Source organism: Alligator sinensis, unplaced genomic scaffold, assembly GCF_000455745.1.
Source record: "Alligator sinensis unplaced genomic scaffold, ASM45574v1 scaffold1517_1, whole genome shotgun sequence".
Lineage (NCBI taxonomy): Eukaryota > Metazoa > Chordata > Crocodylia > Alligatoridae > Alligator > Alligator sinensis.
This window is the reverse complement of record NW_005842459.1, coordinates 893,005-912,656: the sequence shown is the minus strand read 5'-3', so window position 1 is coordinate 912,656 and position 19,652 is coordinate 893,005. Positions and strand designations below refer to the sequence as shown.

The 19,652-nt window shown below is 44.0% G+C and overlaps 2 protein-coding genes across 6 annotated transcripts; both read right to left on the bottom strand.

Annotated features, from left to right (window-relative positions):
- Positions 1-1,300: 1,300 nt before the first annotated feature.
- Positions 1,301-10,301, bottom strand: LOC112551409 (tigger transposable element-derived protein 1-like). The gene is made up of 4 exons (XM_025212363.1): positions 10,101-10,301; positions 9,408-9,460; positions 5,513-5,656; positions 1,301-2,818 (listed from the first exon to the last, which is right to left on the bottom strand). Exon 4 carries the CDS (start codon positions 2,525-2,527, stop codon positions 1,301-1,303), a length of 1,227 nt encoding a protein of 408 aa, XP_025068148.1. The 5' UTR covers positions 2,528-2,818; positions 5,513-5,656; positions 9,408-9,460; positions 10,101-10,301.
- A 1,626-nt stretch (positions 10,302-11,927) lies between these two features.
- ZFAND2A (zinc finger AN1-type containing 2A) lies at positions 11,928-17,123 on the bottom strand. 5 transcript variants are annotated; one of them, XR_003095710.1, is made up of 6 exons: positions 16,973-17,123; positions 16,449-16,543; positions 15,321-15,452; positions 13,872-14,023; positions 13,233-13,470; positions 11,928-12,731 (listed from the first exon to the last, which is right to left on the bottom strand). XR_003095710.1 is itself a non-coding variant. In XM_006030704.3 (6 exons), exons 1-6 carry the CDS (start codon positions 17,025-17,027, stop codon positions 12,719-12,721), a joined length of 534 nt encoding a protein of 177 aa, XP_006030766.1. In that variant the 5' UTR covers positions 17,028-17,123; the 3' UTR covers positions 11,944-12,718. The 5 variants fall into 5 exon arrangements, 2 of the variants coding, with proteins under 2 accessions (XP_006030766.1, XP_006030768.1); XR_003095711.1 differs by having other exon boundaries at positions 13,324-13,470; XR_001358595.2 differs by having other exon boundaries at positions 11,929-12,731; positions 13,320-13,470.
- Between the last annotated feature and the right edge of the window lie 2,529 nt (positions 17,124-19,652).

Sequence of the window (19,652 nt, the reverse complement as noted above, 5' to 3'; positions counted from 1 at the left end):
CAGGAATGCTTTATTGATTTATGGATATTTACTTTTTATATTTTAACATGTGATTTTATAAAGCTTTTAACAGTATACCGTCATTACTAAATTGTCTGCCCCCCACACTCTTAATGTTGTATAAACCTGAAAATTTTTAAATCAACAAATATTGAAATAAATGCTTAAAAATAAACATTGCTTTTAGCTGTCAAAAAAAATTATATATATATAAATTTAAAAATATCAAATTTTGCCAAGCCTAATCATGGGTAAATACATTCACTTAGTGAACCACTGAAACCACTCCTTCACCAAAAGCAATGTAGTACACACCTGTTAGCTTTAAAATGGTAAATTATCTTTTGGCTTATTTCTTATAATCAAGGCATTTTATTTTTTTAAAAAGCACGTAAGAAATTGTATCCTGTACTTTCCTGTTTCAAGAATGGAAAAATGTTGCCCTTTAAATCACAAAAAATATATTCAAAGACAATCACAGTTCATTAATCTCTATTAAATATGCTTTTGGATTTTTTGCATATAATATGCCCTTCAAATTTAACAGGTAGAAGCTTATTTTTTAATCAATGCTAAATTTAATACAAAACTATATCATATTATATCCTGTAAGAGGATCAACTAAATGGCCTGATGCACTTTTTCCCTAGTTTTCAGTATTTCATTGCTTGCAACAGAGTGTTAAGAATATACTTATACTATAATATTTTTGAAACAAAAAAGACCTAGGTGGTGGAGGAGAGAAGAGGTGATACCCCAAGAAAGAAACCGGTGTGCAAGCATGAGAGAAGAACTTTGCAAATGTCTTTGAATTAGGTTTCCAAGCCAAAAAAGGTTTGTTGCCTAGACTGCATTTCAAAACATGCTGAAAGACTTTAAATTCATTATCATCATCTATCTCTGGATACCAAAATGTGTTCAAGATTCATATAGTTTCATAGTAGCTAGGGTCAGGAGGGACCTGATCAGATATGTTAAGACCAGAAAGAATCCTTATGGATGTGGTAGCTTCACCTTGTCCTTTACTAAACTTTCATGCTCTCTGACAGTTGCTAAACCAAAACATTACAGGCGGTCCCCAGACTTAAGACACAGTTTTCAGGAACCAATTGTGTTGTAAGTCGAAACATCGTAACTTGGAACCGCTTTTACCCATAGGAACAATGTTATAAATAGGGGATTGGTTCCTAAACCAAAGTCTGATACCCTATTTTCACCAAAAATAACCAAGAATTTTGTACTCAGTCAATTATAGATGAGTTATATAGCTACATTAATGTATTTATATTGTAAATAGCAATCATATTGATTTGGAAGGACATCTTTGAGGTGACGTTGCTGGACTTTTTGAAGAGCTCTTGGTTGGACTTTTTAAAGGGTTCTTGGCTCGAGTCTTCTCAGAAGTCTTGGCTGCAGGTTTTTCTGGAGTCTTGGATGCTTTCTTAAAGAAAGCACCCAAGGAAGTTGGGACAGATTTTCTCCTCTTTTGCTTGTAAATTTCTCTGTAGCAGCTGTACATGTTGGATATGCCCCTATTCACTGATGCACTGCGTTCAGTGTTGGGGTCATGTTCCTCAAACAGGGACATGGCAGCTTCCAAATATCGAAATGCCTCAGCCAACACTCTTGTTGTCAAGACTTTACGAGGAGGAGCCTCTTCAACAGTGGGTGCATCTTCTTCTTCCTCTGCCACTTTTTGCTGCTCCAATTCAATGAGGTCCTCATTAGTTAATTCTTCAGAATGTGATGCCAGCAACTCATCAACATCCTCTGGCGCAGCATCTAAGTTGAGTTCTTTGCCCATTTCAACAACATTTTTGAAGTCACCTGCAGCATGGGCACCGAGTAAAAGAGTGAGCCTATCTTTAGCAGCTTTGTACCTGGGCACGGATTTCTCCTCTTTGGCAATGTAGGTTCTCGAAGGCATTTTTTTCCAAAACAGCCCAGTTTCGCCAACATTAAAAACTTGCTGAGCACAATACCCACCTTCTTCAATGATTTCAGCCAATGTCCCAGGAAAAGCACACGATGCCTGCTCAACTGCATTGGCAGCTTCACCTGAGACCTTGATGTTATGCAAATTAGCCCTGGCTTTAAAACGCATAAACCACCCCCTACTTGCTTTAAAAGGCTCAGTATTAGAACTCTCCCCCTGTTGTTTCTTTAGATCATCATAAAGACTCCTAGCCTTTTCCTGAATTATACCTAAACTCACAGGAGCACGGCGTTGATTTTGACCCTCCAGCCAAACGATTAACAGTTTCTCAACCTGAGCAATAAGTCCAACCCGCTGCTTAGTTATCACAGGTGACTGCATAGGAGCTGAGCCCTTAACATGTTCCTGAATTCTTACCTTGTCTTTGGATATCCCCACAATAGTCGTCCGGGGGATATCCAAAGCTCTACTGATTTCAGTTGGCGTCTCACCTTTTTCGGCTCTCTTAATTATTTCCATTTTTGTTTCCATAGTAATTGCTCTACGTTTCTTAGAAACACCACTTGCACCAGATTTACGCTTTTCTGCCATTATGTGCAAAGAAACACTAAATTTTAAGAAAAAGTTTGGAAACACAAAGATTCACCACATAAAAATGGTGTCAGAACAGCAACTGAGCGTCTTGAGTCAGGAAAACGGGCGGTGTGGCGGATCGACACAGGTAGACGGGCAGCACAGCGAACTTGTTCGCTGCTGTGGCGTTGCGTCGGATCGAGTCTCGTAAAGTCGAAACTGACGTCAGAAAGTCGTAACAGGGGGTCAATTTATAAGCGCCGTAAGTGCCGCTCGTCGTAACTTGAACATCGGAAAGTCGAGGACTGCCTGTATTTTAGAGCAACTATCATGAATAAATTGGTCATTCTCCAAAATGCTGGGAGTATAAATGCAGGTAAGAGTTACAAGGCCAGTAACAACTGACAAAATATTCATTAACCATTTTTGAGGCAGTGTTTAAAATATTTCTAACATTTTTCACTCTGGTCCTTTTAAATACAAAAAAAACATAACTTACAAACATACTTTCTGGCTCTCAACAGTTATAGTTTATAAGGTGGATGCCAAAAAACAGCTTGGCATTAACCTTACATGGTGCTCCATAAAACTAACACTACATATATACTGAAGCCACCCACTGACTTGTAATTTAAAGGACTGTTATGCTTAGTGATGGTCTGAGATAGAATTAAGGGTTCTATTCTGCAATAAATACTTCCCTCCCTCGCAGAACTGAAAAACCCATGTATTCAGGAAAAGATTTTGAATCTCAACAGCTGATCAGGGACATGACATCAAATGGCTCAGAAAGGCCCCGGCCTTTCCAGGGTTTTGGTGTCTCTGGTTCTTTTTTGTTGGTTGCTTGGAATGATGCTGTGTAGATAGGCTACAGATTGCTGAAGGCAATGCAATAAAATCTGAACTTCCTCCCATAATCTCTCACAAACTTTATTTTAATTTGAAGATTTATTTAAAGTCAAGTCTAGAGTTATCTTCCTGTGTATTCTACAAGATACTTGAAGGGAGCCCTATATCATGAGATATAGTGAGGGGAGGACTATGCCTTCACTAAAAAAAAAAAAAAAAAGTAAAGTAAAAAATAATTAGTATTTTGCAGACTGATAAATTCAATACTCCCTAATTTTATATAAGCATGGAATCTGTTCCCTTCTAGTCTGCTTGAAATCTGCCCAGCAGATTTGAAATGTGGAAGGACTCCATAACTTTTCTTAGATAGCCTCCAAACAGAGTTGTGTTCTCTACAAACAAACTACTACCTAACAAGAGTCAATCCTATGGATGAAATATAAGCTGCAGTAGCTATATCTCAAACGAACTGCAGACATTTACACATGTGAAGAAAATCCCTCAAACTGTATACACCTTTTGCCAAATAAGCTTAATAAAAACCCAGTCACCGATCAACATCCACCAGTTTTACTTTGCTTTTTCCAACTGCAAAACGTGTCTAATTTTAAAAGACAACAAAAGGAAAGAATCAGAATGCTATCAAAGCCACAGACTATCAGCATGCACAAAGGTATAAGATCAGGTTTTTACCACTTCGAGAACTTCAGAGGAAAGGCAGAAAGGTTTTAGCCATCCCCTCATCTACAAGTAATGTTCATGTCCTATCTGTCTGAACAAACTTTTATATTAGCCTGTAGACCAGTGATTCTCTACCAGTGTCAGTGCACCCTGGGGTGCCACCAGATTCTTTGAAGGATGATGAGGTGTGAGGAGATAATCAGATAGCTGAGTAAATAAATGCTGTCTCAAGCTAGTCAATGCCTGAACACAATCCCCCACACCACTGCCTAGTCTCTCTGCAAGAAGGTAAGCACTGTAATATATAAATCAGTTTTTGAAATCAAGTGCTACTCATTTCACAGAAGTTATGGAGGGGGTTCCTCAAGTCCAATGTCTAGAGAACCACTGTCGTAGACCACTTACTTGCAGGACCTGAAGGCATCAATGTAGTCTATTTAGACCTGTGTTACTTTTTTTAATTCATGTAAACAGCACTGTATTTATAAATAAGTACAAGGAATCCTGGCTCTTGTTCTGCCATATATAAATAAATATAAGGATGCCTGGCTCTTGATCTGCCACAGAGGCTAGCAGATTTTAATACATGAAGCTCAAAACATTTACTTGCTCTTGCTCCTAATAACTGAAGTGGAATGCCATTGTTTACATACTATTCTTGCCAGAACAATTCTATAGTTCTGCTTTTGCACAAAAATAATGTGCAGTAGGGAGCCTAAATAAAAGATTTTGCCATGGCTGGAGTAGAGAGGAAGAGAAGTCAGATTTTCACTGAAATCTGTCACCACACTGTTAACCTCCTTTGCTTCAAAATTAATATGAAGATGCTCTAAAATGTGAAGAGACTGCTGACATCTTCTGGTCAGGCAGCATGCAAAAGTGCTTTTAACACACAATTTTCAAAATACCTCTTTCAGATTTTTCCAAAGCCAATACCATGACTCACCTTCACTCTGATGGCTAATTCAAAGAAACCATAGATACTCAATTCCATTTACACCTCTACATCCCCTGCCATCTTTCATATTAACACCCCACAAGAACAGCAATCATATACCTAGGCCTTCAAGCAGTAGGGTAATTAAGGGCGAGTGGGACACCAATCCTGGGCATTTAAGAAGGCACACGGGGTGCCTATACACTTGCTCGGGGGGGTTTGAGGGACCGTTTTAATTAGAGCGATCTCTGACAGTCCTAATTAAAGTGGCTGAGTACTAATTAAAATGGCGAGCTCTAGTTAAAACAGTTTAGGATCATGTGTATTACGCCCTCCCCCATCAAAAAAAAACAACAAAACCCAACAAGCATACATGCCTAGAGAACCATGACCCACAATCCTTTTTATTTTAACTTTGTTTCATTCTGAACAGACTATGGGTCAAGGAATCATTACTACTTAATCTCATAATGCATTCAGATATGGTACTGTTGGGACTAACAATGAATTAACAGTTTTATCTCTTTGGCACTTACCTTCAAGCTTTGTTTCTTTTTCTTTGGTTCAGTTTCACACACAAGTTGCTCCTCTGCAGCTAATGGCCGCTTTATTTTTTTCCTTTGGCTTCCTTCCTTAATTTTTGTATTCTTCTTAATTTTTGCCATTCTAGATCAGAATCACTGAAACACATGTATATAAAATGAAAGCATATACATTCATTCCAGTCCTACTATTCTATTATTTCATTACACAGTTATAGAAAAAAAAAAAAATCAATAACTTTCCTTTGCCGGAAATTTTGAAACAGGAGACAGGTACCTAGCTATCATTAAGGGTCTACCTAAGTCAAGGAGGAGGCCAGCTGATTTAGCGGGGAGAACGCAGGGCTGGCCGCCATATTCACAGGCTGATCGCGATTTTCACCCCCCACGCTGCTGATTGGCTGAGTGGCTCCACCACTGCTGCCTCCGATTGGCTGCAAGGGGTGTTCATCATACAACGGTGCCCCTTGCTGCTGATTGGTTGTGAAAGCAATCCGTCATGTGAGGGCTGCTGATTGGTGGAGAAGGGCAAGGCCATGACAGGCAGCCCTCTCCATCAATTAGCGGCAAGGGGCAGGGGCAGGCAGTCCCCATTACCCCCAGCAGGTTGCATAGCTGAGCTGCAGCACCGTGAAGACTGCTGGCTCCCCCCCGATTTTGTAGATTTCATGGACAATGCTGGATTTCACAATTTCCACACAATTGTGATTTCAGTAGGTTCCTAGCTATTGTATATCTTTTATACTGATTTGTATTTAGACTACTCAGAAAAGGTAAACCTTTAACTACATGTTTATATATGCATTCTTAATATATTTTGGAGGAGTTTTAGTTTATGAGTGCAGTAAAATTAAAATACTGCAAATCCGAACATTATGTTCTTGTAAAAAACTCAGGATCTAACAGTCTCTGCCCCCTAGAACCCAGTATGGCAATGGCCCTTCGATCTTCTTCTATGCAGTTAAACATCAGTCAAGATTATTATTTGCCACATTTGGAACTGTTTGGTCAAACGTTACAATAAGCTAAAAATTGACTCTGATCAGGCAAGGATTTTTTGGAGGATGATAGCTTTTATTGGACCAACTACATCCAGTAAAAGGTATCACCCCCCACAAATCCTTGGGTCTTACATAATTCCTGGACCATCATGGCTGCACCGCTAACACACCTCTAATTAGTTCAGTCATGTCAAAAAGCACTTCTATATGATTGCTAATAAGTGTACCCAGTACACATGGGAATATGAACAACAGTCCCAGCAGTACAGAGATGGCTCAACTGCATTGTGTTTTAATTAAAAGGACTTCGAGGGCTTTTTTCTCCTTTAGTTTGGATGATATGCAAGGGGGAAATGCATGCAAACGGTTATCATGTGTTTTGTGTTTCATTTCATACAACTCTGGATCAGGAGGAAAAAAAAAATGGTTTCATGATGGTTCTAGCTTTGGTCCTCAAGGGCTGCTCTACCTTATATTTAGCTGCAGCAAACTTCATTACACATTTGCTGCATCTGAAAAATGAGTAGAGAGACTTCAGCCACACCACGCTAGTGGTGGTAAAAGAAGACAGAACTATTCCACTATATTGGTACCATCTGGGGAATAACCATAGCTTGGCTCACTGAATTTTCAATAAAAGATTCTACCAGTTCTACACGACTTATCGTATTCAGCAGCATTTCTAACCTATGACCGATACATCTTCAGTAAGATTCTTGGTCTCTGCCACTGTGTTAGACTAAGCTAGATGGACCTATTGTCTGACCCAGTAAATTGCAGTTCTTATATTAGATCTGTTTGGTTAAATGAAAGCGGTCTTGAATTTAAAATATATAAAATCAAAATACTTTTCTTTCAGGAATGCTAAAATATTTTCTTAACTACTTTCAATTTAATTTAATATCAAACCTCTAACTTTAGTAATGTACACTCTACTGTACTTTTTGTGGTCAGTGGCATGAAAAATGGAGAATAAGCGGGAAGGCATGTACTACAATAGGTATTGATGTTTTAGCTATACCACACTTATCACTTTCTCTTACTGGAACATAAAGCTGTTATGTAGACTGCTTGATTATAAGGCTTTGGAAGAAGAGAAGTTTATAGTTGTACAGTGATTTATGACAAATACATCAAAATTTACTATCAACACCTACACATGCCTTAAAACATTACTCTTTTGGCTGGTTTAAGTATCCAGGTAGAAAGAGTTATTGGCCCTCTGATACATCAATACTGAGTGCACACTACTGACAATATAGTACAATCTGTTTAAGTGCATGGCCTTCAGACTGCAAACTGCTCTGCACTTGCCAGGGAGGAAAGCTACTCATTTTCAGGAATACTAATCTGGCAGAATTGATAGGGCTGCAAGCAATGCTATAAAGCAGGGGTGTTAAAAGATCTGGCCTGAGGAACCACATAATTCAACCCCCAGTGCTGGCCTAGGTCTTAAGTGGTCCTATGCACAGCCTGTGCAGGACCAAGGACACACATTGTACATGGCACCCACTCCAGGACCTGCACCGCATGCAGCACCCACAAGAGGCCAGTCCAGGCCCCCCACGACCCCAACATGCCAAATCCATCACCCAGTTTAACCAGTCTGGGATGTGACTCCAGCTGGTCACTGCATACAGTGTGGGTCCCAAAGTGGGAGACATGTGGGGTGCAGTCCCGGACAAGCCACAGTAGATGCATGGTCTCTGGGACCCCCCCCCCCCACATGCTGAATCTGGCACCTGCTCTGGCTGGGCCCCATGGTGCAGCAGTATTATGTGGGGTGGGTGGAAGGGGAGAATTGCAGAGGGGCCTTATCCAGCTTATGTGGCCAGCCCTGCAACATTCATCCAGCTCACGGAGCAGTCCCACATGGGCCAGATGAGTTTGACACACCTGCTTTAAAGGGTGCATGCCATAAGTGCCCTCTGTGTGGCAGGTGGCAGATCAAGGACAGAGCAGAAAGCAGAGTGGCCAATCAGCTAGGGAAAGGGCATAGGAGTGGCACTTGGAGAGGGCACAGTGCTTAACTTGTAGCACATCTGCAAAAAAGGTTAGCTCCCAACTGGTCTAAAGTGCACATGATGTCAGTGCTGGGATATCAGCAGTCCTAAAACTGAGCCCTCATCATCAAGTCTTCTACCAGCAGCCAGAAAAAACTATCAGAAGCCAAAAGAAGGGGAGAGAACAACTGTAAAACTGACTAGCTCTGGTCATTGTCAAGGCTTCTAATAAGCAGCCCTTTGGCAGCTACATTTCTTTCACTGCTTCTGGCTCAAGTTAAAACACAATCAATAGCAGAGTACACAATTATAGGTAGCTTGCAGTAAGCCAGCATACAGTTCAGTTGCCAAGCAGACAGCAGGGTTGAAACATGCTAGTTTAAGCAGTTTAGGCACTTGACACCTGCATGGGCAGATCTAGGATTTTGAAGAGGGGTAGTGCAGATGGAGTGACACATCATCGCATACAGCACAACACACATTTATCTCCAATTAAAGTGAGACTAGGAGGTTTACTAATTTGGTAGGGAGCTAGCACTATATGATTAAGTTTAAGATGAAAGCAAAAATGAACATACTTATTGGAATAGGCTGCAGCAAGGGAAGTTTAGGTTGGATATTAGCAAAAACTGTCGTGAGGAGGGTGGTGAAGCATTGGAAGAGGTTACCCAGAGAGGCTGCGAAATCTCCATCCTTGGAGGTTTTTAAACCCCAGATGCAGGGCAGGGATGATATAGCTGGGGATGGTCCTGCTTTGAGCAGGGGGTTGGACTAGGTCAGTGGGTTTCAACCCGTGGTCTGTGGACCTCCGGGGGTCCACACACTACGTCTTGGGGGTCTGTGAAAGAGGACTATGATCAAAAGTACGTGAATACCCACACTTACAATTCGAAGGGGTTCTGGCACCACCATTCAAAAACTTCCACAGGGGTCTGCACCTGCATTCAAAAAAATTTTAGAGGTCTGCAAATGAAAAAAAGGTTGAAAACCACTGACCTCCTAAGGTCTCTTCCAACTGTAGTTGTCTATAATGGCATGAATATGCACCAATTTGCTAGAGTATATATAGTTTAAAAAACAAACAACACATGACAAACCAGGCAAAAAACCCACAGAAGATTTTTGGGTGGTCATTATAGTTAGGGTCCAAAGAGATTTGCGTTTATCTCAACAAAATCTAGCCTTCGAGAGTCCTGACAGCGCTGGACATGTTCACCCCCGCCGCTCCCGCACCCCAGTTACTACGAGCCAAAGCGTTTAGCTGGAGCTAAAGCCAGGCTGCAGGGCTGTCACGCAGGAGGCACCAGGGAAGGGACAAGTTTAAATGGGGAAACGGGACCGTGACCAAGGCCGAGTCATTCACGCCTGGGGAGCGGAGAGACTAGCAGGAGTCGGCGCGCGAGGACAAGCCACGAGGTCAAGCGGCCCCTCAGCGCGACCCGAGGATCACGTGGGCGGGACACACGGGGGGAGGAGGGGCCTGCGCCCAGGGCGTGAGGGTGAGGAGGAGGAGGAGGAGAAGGAGGAAGGGATCCCGCCCCAGCCCGCTCCGTCCCGGTCCCGCGGCGCCCCACGCACCTCCGCGACCCGCAGTGCTTTTCACGGAACCCCTCGCTTGGCGCCTCAGACCGCCTCCGCGCTCTCATTGGTTCCGGCAGGCCAGCGGCGGAGCCCCATTGGGCTTCGCCGTGTCGATCACCGCGGCGGCCAATAGGAAGTCACGCAGCAGTTCGGTCCCGCCTCCTCCCTCCTGGAGCTGAGCGGTCTGGGAGCCGGGTCTGGCGGGCGAGGGCGCGTGGGGGTGACGTCACCGGCGCGCGCGGAGCGCTGGGTCGGGGGGCGGGGCGAAGAGGGAGCCTGGTTGCGTGCTGCGTCACTGCGTCGCCCGGGGTGTGGTCGGGAGTGTCCACGTGCACACTATGTGCATGCACATATATATATATATATACACACACACACATATATATGTATTATATAATATATACATACACATACATATACATATGCACACACATATGCATACACATACATATGTACACGTACACACACACAGTACAAGTTTCATGAGTTGAAGCTCACTAGTTACACACACACACACACACACACACACACACACACACACTATATAAAAGACAAATCTGCCCTGCCTGCTACTTGGCTCCCTGGCTCCCTCCCTGTGGACTAGCTGAATCCGAGGTACATGAGGTTTTGCGAGCAGGCGCTCCTTTTGCCAGAGGCGGTGAAAGGATGTGCACAGACTAGATTAGTCTGTAAGGTGCGCCTCTGCCCTGCCTTCTGCCTGAATTCAGGCTAACACAGCCAAGTCTGTACACCCTGAGTGAATACTGAAAGACTGCCGGGTGGATGCACTTTGCTTGGTCCCATGTAGGGAGTAGAAAACCAAGAACGTGGCTTGAGGGAATTAGCCTCTTCAGACAAGTTTCCAAGGCAAATGCTTGCTTGTGGAAAACAAAACTGTGTTTTCTGCCATGTGCCACATGCACAAGTAACTAACATTTCATTTCTGCAGACATTCCCCTCAGGCAATTCACATGGAAGAACAATGACAGAAATCAAAAGTAAGAAGAGCATGATTTTTTCCCCCCCATTTAAAAGAGTGATGTGAATTTTAAGGGGAAATTCCTGGTGAAGGCCCTCTAAAAGGTAAGCATGTTAACACAATGGAAATATACAGGAGCTGTTCTGGAGCTAAGCCTAGATGCAGAGAGGTCAAGCACAAAGACGCTGGCATTTAAAACTAGGTCTGTAATTTAAGCTCATCTGCCACTTTGAATGGTTAGTTGAGTGTTTTCTAGGATTAAATTTACAAGAATATTATATTATGCATCCTATTGTGACACCTTGTGGCAAAATTTGGTACAGACACACTGAAAACATGCAGTTTAAGAATTAGATAGTCATGTAATGTAGCATCAGTTTCTACTACTGAGATTGGCTTGCCTTGGAAAATTCTCTGGGGGAAGCCAGGAAAATAAAGATGACTACACTTATATAATGCTTTTTACCCTAAAGGAGCCTGCTCCTGCTCTGACTCTGCTAAACCATCACCACAGCAGATTGGGAGCCACAGGGTTGATGGAGGCTCCAGTGAGACATGAAATCGAAGTCCCAACTCCATGGCAACCTGAAAGAGTCCTGACATTTTTCTACACAAGTAGCCAAGTGAAGCAGCTAATTAGGTTCCTAGTTAACTAGTTACTTTATTAACATTGGTCCCTTAAGTCTCTCTCTACTTTAATTTCCAAGCTAAATTACTGTGCCATGGTAAGCAGTAGACCCATGCTTCACTGATCCCTACTTCAGTTAGAAAGTTTTTGGAAGGAGGTCTAATGAAGATACAGAGGTTACAAGCTTGTCTAGGGTTTATTTGATCAGGTGGTTGGGTGTGTTTTGTAACCACCCTTTCAAACAAGCGGCTCTCTAGGCTCACTTTACAGGAAGAAAGAAAAGGAATACATGTTGTTGCGCACCAGCAAATGATGGGATAGGTGTATTAACTCCCCTTTTACAAAGATAGCATCTTCTTTCTTGCCCCTACTATAGGACAGCAGATTTACTTTGGGGTACCAGAGGAAGGCAAACAGATTCACATCTTTTAGTCCCTGGAACTTTCACTTCCATGATAATTGTGCTGTAGTACAGGCATCTCTACCAAACATCTCAAAAGGGGCAAGTAGATTTGCATGTCAAGCAGTTTAAAAAATAAACACCTGCCAGTTCCTGGCCACTGCCTGCCCAAAATCATGCCTCACATGGACAATATTAACTGCTCAGTAAATGAAGTGCTGTATGGCCATATCCTGTTTCCAAGTAGATGTAAGCATGGACTGCTGTTGCATGTCTCCCTCAGCTCCCCATGCAAGTTAGGTCCTAATCCACCAGAAGCAAGTACAATGGTTCTTAACTATCATTTTCAATCTTTAGCTTCTTTTTACACCATGTAGATGTTTGCTTCTTCCCTAGTTCTCCAGTTAGAACATGGTTTGTGCTTTTTTACTGTGTCTTCAGATACTCAAAAAAAATATATACAAGTTACCATTCTTTGCAAAAGGAAAAAATGTTTAATAGTAGAGATATTAAAAAGTACAAAAATAATTTAATTTAGTCTTCAGTCTGCAGCGTAGAAAGTGTGTAGGTGCACAAATTTGATCCAGGTGTTAGGAATGACCCCTGCTTTATTGTCTGCATCTGAAAAAGAACACAAGAAAGGAATTGGAGATAAACAGGACTCTACTAGATCATGCTTAGTTAAGGTGATCAGCCCCCATAGGAAAGCAATTTGAGGTAGCTCCTTGTCCTAGTTGCAACTAAACTAAGAAAAAAAAAGCTTCCAGAACAATATGCGACATGTATGATCAGTGTTACGTTCTTACTATGTTCTCATACTGGATCAAAGTTAGATGCCACTCATTGTAATGGGTAGCAAATTGCCACCCCACTGTTTACATGTAGTGGAAGTGTTTTAAAAATCACCACTGAGGCAAGCAGCAAATAAGCTGTACTTGGTTATGTCATACACTGTGCCTACAGCCTTGCCCCTCTCCCTTGGCCTTCCTGCTTTCGATCAGAGGTCAACTAGCTACTGTAATAAAAAGTTACAGGAAAAGTAGCAGTGACACTGCTATATTCTGTAGACACAAGGCTTTACGTCCTTCTGGTTTAAGACACAAAGGAAGATTCAGTTTATACCCGTTATGCTGTAGAAGCCCATTAGACACCGTGCTTGATCCCGTGAACTTGACATTGGATTTGGAGGCTCTCATTATAGCCGCATACCTACAAGGAAACAGAACCATGCTGAACATCGTTTTATTGTGCAGATATATGGCGAGATCTTGCTTATCCATCCACTTCTTGTCATCTCTGCAAGACTGGTCACCCAACTGCACTAGAATCCTACTGCACAGGACAACGAAGGTAGCTCTGCCTAGAAGAGACAGGTCACTCTATTAGAAAGGCTAGGGCTCAAGACATTTTACTATTTGTAAACTCGCTGGTTCCTACCACAGAACCCAAGAGCTATTAAAAAAAGGCAAAGTCCCAGTCCATAGAAAAGGTGGAACTAAAGTGACTCAAGAGCGATTGTTCCAGGCATAACTGATGGGGGCCGAGCCGATGAATTCTAGCCCCTGCTTAAGTTCCATTGGGACTTAGACTAGAACCAAGACCTCCCCCATTCACAGAGAAGTTACAAATTCACTAAAAGGAGTTGTTGACCTTCTCCAACCAGAGGAATGCTGTCCTTTTCTCCTACCCACCTACCAACTCTGACAACTGCTTGCCTAGCTCCAGTGTCACAGGTCCAGAAGTACAGGTTACCATCCTCACCCTGCTTTGGAGATGGGACGGCCTCCCCCCTTGCAGTCATGATCCAGTGGATGCCGATGTTTTATGCAGAAGTTTCCATGGCACTGGTCACAAACTAGTTTCATCATCTCCTTCCTTTTGCAGCCTGACTTCAAGCACTTGTTTGTGAAGATCTAGATGTGGCACAGGACAGATTGATTTTTTCAGAAAGCAAGTATATATCCACTTCAGATTACTGGCCAGCTACCATCTAGGCTTCCCCTGGATGGAGGAATGGAGGCACCTCTCCCTTGCTGCCAAACCACCAGACTCAAGGGAAGCCCTGGGCCCTGCACCCAATCACAGCATGCAGGGCCAGGCCCCAGGATCCCATCCCAGCGCAAGGGTCTGGGAGGGAGTAGCACCAGGCCGCTAGGAACCATTCCCAGCAGGAAGGAGGGGGAGTGGTGGTGGGAGAGGGCTGCACCAGGCCCCCAGATTCTGATCAGGTTCAGAGAGGAGCCCCACACCACTTGTCTGGCCTGTACAGCCAAGAGGTTGAAAGCCACTGGCATATTTCTTATCTAGGCCACAAGTTAAAATATCAAATGGTCATAGACACTAGGCCTGTGAGAAGCAGCAAGTATTCACTTCTCAGAGGACAGCAATTCGATTCGGAGATTTGAATCACTGTCCCGATTCAGTTCGGCCGAATCAGATTCAGCCGTAGACTAAGCAGGCAAATAACAGAGCTGCCTCCAGCTGGTAAGTCTGTCGTGGTTGGGAGGAAAAGGGCATGGGGGGAGGGAGGGATTGGGGCTGGGACAAGCTGCTCAACTGGGGCAGAGGCAGGCACAGCAGCACTTGAAGCAGGGCTCTGCCCTGCTGCCACACAGGGGCAGGATGTGGGTGCAGCTCACTCTGGGCAGGAGAGGGCAAGCAGCAGCAGGGCACAGCCCCCACTCCCAGCGCTGCCATGCCCACATCGCACACCCCCCTGCCCCAGCTGGGCAGCTTGTCCCAGCCCCAATCCTTCCCCCAACCCCAGAATTACCAGCTGGAAGTAGCCGTGTCAGCTACCTGTTTAGTCTATGGCCGAATCTTTTCTGAATCGATTCAGTGCTTCAGCTCGATTCAGAGTTTAACTGGTCTCCTGATTAGATTCAGAGTCCGAATTTTTGTCCCCGAATCGGGCCAAATCTGGATCAGATTGGCTACCAAAGCTTTCCACAGTCCTAATAGACAATCAACTGATCACCGAACAGCAACCAAAGGAACCTTGGCACAGAACAGTTATTTATCAAAGAAGAGCTGGACTGCCAATTACATCCTAACCAGCACAGACATGCCAGTTAGATCAACACAGGCAAGATCCCAGAGGAAGGTAAAGGGTCAGTGACAAAACAGTTGAGAGGGGCTGCTCTGGAGTTCAGGGGCCTGACCCCATCAGCATCAAGTAAACGGTTTAGATTCCAAAGGCAGTTTCCTCACCCGCTCTTTATGCTGAGCTGGATTGTATTTGCAGTCCCTGTCCATGTGTGCTCCAACTACAACATCTGGCATTTCTCCCCTTCTCACAGGAATGGGGGTGTTACATAAAGGACATACTGGAACCTGCACATCCTGGAAATAGAGAAAGATTAAAAGTGGGACCAACAGGAAGCAAGGCTTAAAAAAAAAAAAATCAGCATAACCGAAGCCACCTGGCACAAAGACATGCGGCACAGGATCTTCCAACTTCCCCCTAGCGGGGAAAGGGGCAGTGATAGTGAGGAAGAGGAAGAGACAAATGGAACCGAGGACAGCAACAGCAGCTGTGGGTCCTCCAGTGGGAGATGGAGTGACAGTGACACGGACGACAGGTGAACTGAGTATGTGACCCCACAAGAAGGGTGGGGATGAAAGAGAGGGTTTGCCTGGTCTGAGAGACCAGAGTTTGTCCGGGTGGCCAGCAGGCCTTTGTATGGGTGCAGTTTTTGTAACGGGTTAGGGTTTTCTTTGTGGAGTGATACTCTGAATGAATAATATATATGTATATGTATATATATTAGGCACTTATTTTCCTAAAAAAAAATTAAAAGTTCTCAAGGTGCTTTTTAGGGACCCTTCTGGTATTAAGCTTTAAATTGCATTGTTTTGTAGCTGCATTCAGTTGCTTTAAGAAGATCAAGTCAGCTAATCTAAGTCTAGAGTCCAAAGTGTTTTTCAAAACAGACTATATGATTATATGCAGCCATCTGAACGGATAAGAAGCATTATTCTTTTAAGTGTTCAAACCAACTTCCTAGTAAGTCTCATTTCTCTTTCTAGAGCATGTTTGTCATGTGATGTCTGCCCCTCTCCAGGGGAAGCTGAAGGACAATGAAGCCCACTTGTTTCAGCCTTCAGTTGATAGCCATTCCCTTAATGAACAGCAATAATCTTCAGAGCAAGATGGAAGAAGCCTTGTCTGTTTTCACTCAGAACTTTACCAGTTGTTGAGCCCCCAATATTTCTACCCTGTTGTTTTTTTTCGTCTTTTAGGAACTGTAGTTCAGGTTTCAAAGCCATTTTTCTATACGTGACCTGGGGATTCCCAAAGGTGCAAACATTTGAGTCATTACTAATATTGACACTCACCTTCTTGTATGCAGAGGTACATTTGTGCTGGTCATAGGCGATATGATCCTTGCAGAAAACCTCTTCACATGCATCACATTTTAAAGGAAGAAAGTCTGCAAGAAGTAAATACAGTCAGCGCATGAAATCCTCACCGGGGAAGGTGTACAAGTTGACCAATGAAAGCAACATTTGGAAAGAGCACCACCAAGATTACCGATGTACATTTATACAATCAGCAAGCAAAGCCCCAAAACACCGCATAAAGGACCTAAGCGAGTGTGGCACGTCCTGGGTAGGTCCATCTGTAGCTTAACGTGCTTTTTCATTTTTGATTCCAGGGTCCGCCCTCCATTCAAATATTTCACCTCTCCGATGGAAAAAAAAAAAAAAGTTACAATACTTCAAAATGCAGCAAGTGGTAGGCTGCATATGAGGCTCTATGCTGGATAACCATGCTATCTCCTTTTTATCTGCAAAGTCCGAGCTAGGAGGGGACAGGACAGGCGCAGAGCCATCCCCGGCACACCCCGCCAGGAGCTCACCCAGCCGCCGGCAGAAGCTCGCGGAGCAGGGCTGGCCCAGGCCCGGCAGCTCCATCGCACACGCCGACGAGAGCGGGGCGCCGGCAGGAGCGGCTCCGCGCGGGCTGCGGGGCAAAGCAATAGGATCGGACGCGGGCTCGGTCCCGGCCCCTTTATCCGCCAGCTCTGCTGAGTCACGCTTCCGCGCAGCACGAGGGATGACATCACGCCCCCCTTTGGCCAATCACGGCTCTCCCCTCCGCGAGTTCTGAGTTCAGCCGGCAGGCGGCCAATCGGTGGCAGGCCGCTGTGCTGAGTCAGGGGCGGGGCTAGCATGTTACTGAGCCTTGGGTGTGTCCTGGGCAGAGTGCTCGCTCTCTTAGGCCTTTCCCTGCGCGGCGTGCTGTAGCCCGGGGCAGCAGCCATCCGTACTGGGGGCTCGCAACTCGCCCTGCTCTGTACCAAGGCAGGAATCGGGACAAACCTCAAGCATTTGCAGGACTACTTTTCATGGAAAATGAGGGTTGGAAGGAAGGGACCTCAGGAGCACCCCCTTGCTCAGAGCCATCCCCAGCTAGAGCATATCCTGTTGTGTTATTATCCTATAGTGTGTATGCGTAGCCGTAAAAGCACCTAGCACCGGACAAGGCGTGAGTCCAGGGTGGGGTCTATCCAGACAAAGGGGCGTTTGACATGAGGGGTCATTCAGGAAAGCACCCAATAAGCCCACATGGTGTTTTGCCCCTCGCTCAGCCTGTGCGACAACTCGTCGAGGATTTGTGCCTACAGTTATACTCGCAGATAAGAATTTCAACCAAAATCTAGATGGCTAAGCCATCCATTTAGATATTGACAGGCAACCCATGGATGGCTAAAGGTTGAAAATACCTCAGCAACATAGCGGAAATGTTCTTCAGCAGGTTGCTCGTGGGTTCTGTTCTGAGCTGCTCTACTATTCCCTTCTTTGGCTTTAGACAAGATGCTGAGGCCAGGCAAGAAGGTCTGGTTTTGGCTGCCCAGAGAGTGTTCATCTGACGGGGAGCTGGAGGACAGCACATAGATATTTGACTGAGGATGACTAAGGCAGGTATACGTGGCCTACAGACAAAAACAACATGTGGGGATCACATGATTCCTCTATGACACTGTTGCTTCACACTGACATGACTCACTCTTATGACTCACCACCATGGACAATTCCCATCTAGAGCTTGAACCTCAAGCCAGGGTTAAAAATGTAAAAGGCCTCACGGAGTGACTAAGCACTTCCAAAAGGACATGAGGAATAAGTAGAGAGTCTACAGGAATAGAAAAATATAAAATACAGGCAGACCTTGGACTTACGACACAACTGATTCCTGGAAACTGTGCCTTAAGTTGAAACATTGCAACTCAGAACTTATTTTCCCATAGGAAACAGTGTTATAAAATGGGGGATTGGTTCCTGAACTAAGGCCCGATACCCTAGTTTCACCAAAAATAACTGAGAATTTTGTACTCAATCACTGATAGACAAGTAATATAGCTACATTAAAGTATTTATATTGTAAATAGCAATCATATTGATTTGGAAGGACTTCTTTGAGGCGACTTGGCTAGACTTTTTGAAAGGCTCTTGGTTGGACTTTTTGAAAGGCTCTTGGCTGGAGTCTTCTCAGGAGTCTTGTCTGCTTTCTTAAAGGCAGTGTCCAAGGAAGTTTGGACAGATGTTCTCCAGGGAGATGTGTGACAGCAGACTTGTTCGCTGGCATGGCGTGGTGTTGGATCAAGCGTTGTAAAGTCAAAACTGAGGTCAGAAAGTTGAAACGGGGTGTCAATTTATAAACGTTGTAAGTGTAAAACATAACTCAAAACATTGCAAGTCGGGGACTGCCTGTAAAATGGACTGGTCAGCAAAAAAAAATCTATTCAAGTCAAGAAGTGAAGGGATGACACAAGAATTGCGAGAAGTGAAGCTGAGTTAGACCTTGCAAAGGGTACTGAAACAAGTGACAAAAGGCTCTTCAGCCATGTAAATATGACTCGTGAGACTGAAAGCCTGGTGTGTCCCAGGAAGGGGTACTCAGAGCTGCTTGGCCTGTTCCCTAAAGCCACCTACACTAATTGCAAGTTCTATACGGGTTTGTTCCTTTGACTCACATTGCAAACCTCCTCCACATTCAAATTCTCAAGCAGCTGACCTCACCAACCAGTTCCATTAATATAATTTGCCCTTTGGGAACCTGAGACCTTTAATTAGACTCCCATTTTAATTTAAGCTGAACCAACTCTGATTACTTGACCCAAACTTGTTTTCCATTCTATAATGTCCTCACTATTTGCCAAAAGCAAGTTTGAAATACTCCCTGAACCAACAGGTGATGCTAACTGGTGAAAAAAAAATCTGTCAGCAATTACATGCAGGAGTAAGTGGGCTCTGGTATTATTAGTAACATTCATTCTCTGATCTACATCTGTGGAGTTAAGGTTCCCCATAAAAAATGACCAGTGAGAGATGTCATTTTTCATTTGTGCTGTTGTTCATACTCTTGACTTGCACTCTCTTCATAACATGGCTGGCTCACAAGGAGTGAATGACCCTGTAAGCAGCACAAGTGAAGACAAAATAGGAAGAACACGGCAGCCTCAAGAGCACAAGCAAGAAGGAAAAATATTCTTTGGAGAAGCTGGGAGATTGAGAGGCTGTAGCTAAATTCAGGAA

Bases quoted from the DNA above. Each gene is read 5' to 3' on its own strand.
- LOC112551409 (XM_025212363.1), bottom strand. From the start codon at position 2,527: ATGGCAGAAAAGCGTAAATCTGGTGCAAGTGGTGTTTCTAAGAAACGT.
- ZFAND2A (XM_006030704.3), bottom strand. From the start codon at position 17,027: ATGGAGCTGCCGGGCCTGGGCCAGCCCTGCTCCGCGAGCTTCTGCCGG. The intron at 16,544-16,972 runs GTGAGCTCCTGG...TACTTCTTGCAG, and splicing joins GAGCTTCTGCCGGCGGCTGG to ACTTTCTTCCTTTAAAATGT. The intron at 13,320-13,871 runs GTGAGGATGGTA...GTTTCCTTGTAG, and splicing joins CGTCCCATCTCCAAAGCAGG to GTATGCGGCTATAATGAGAG.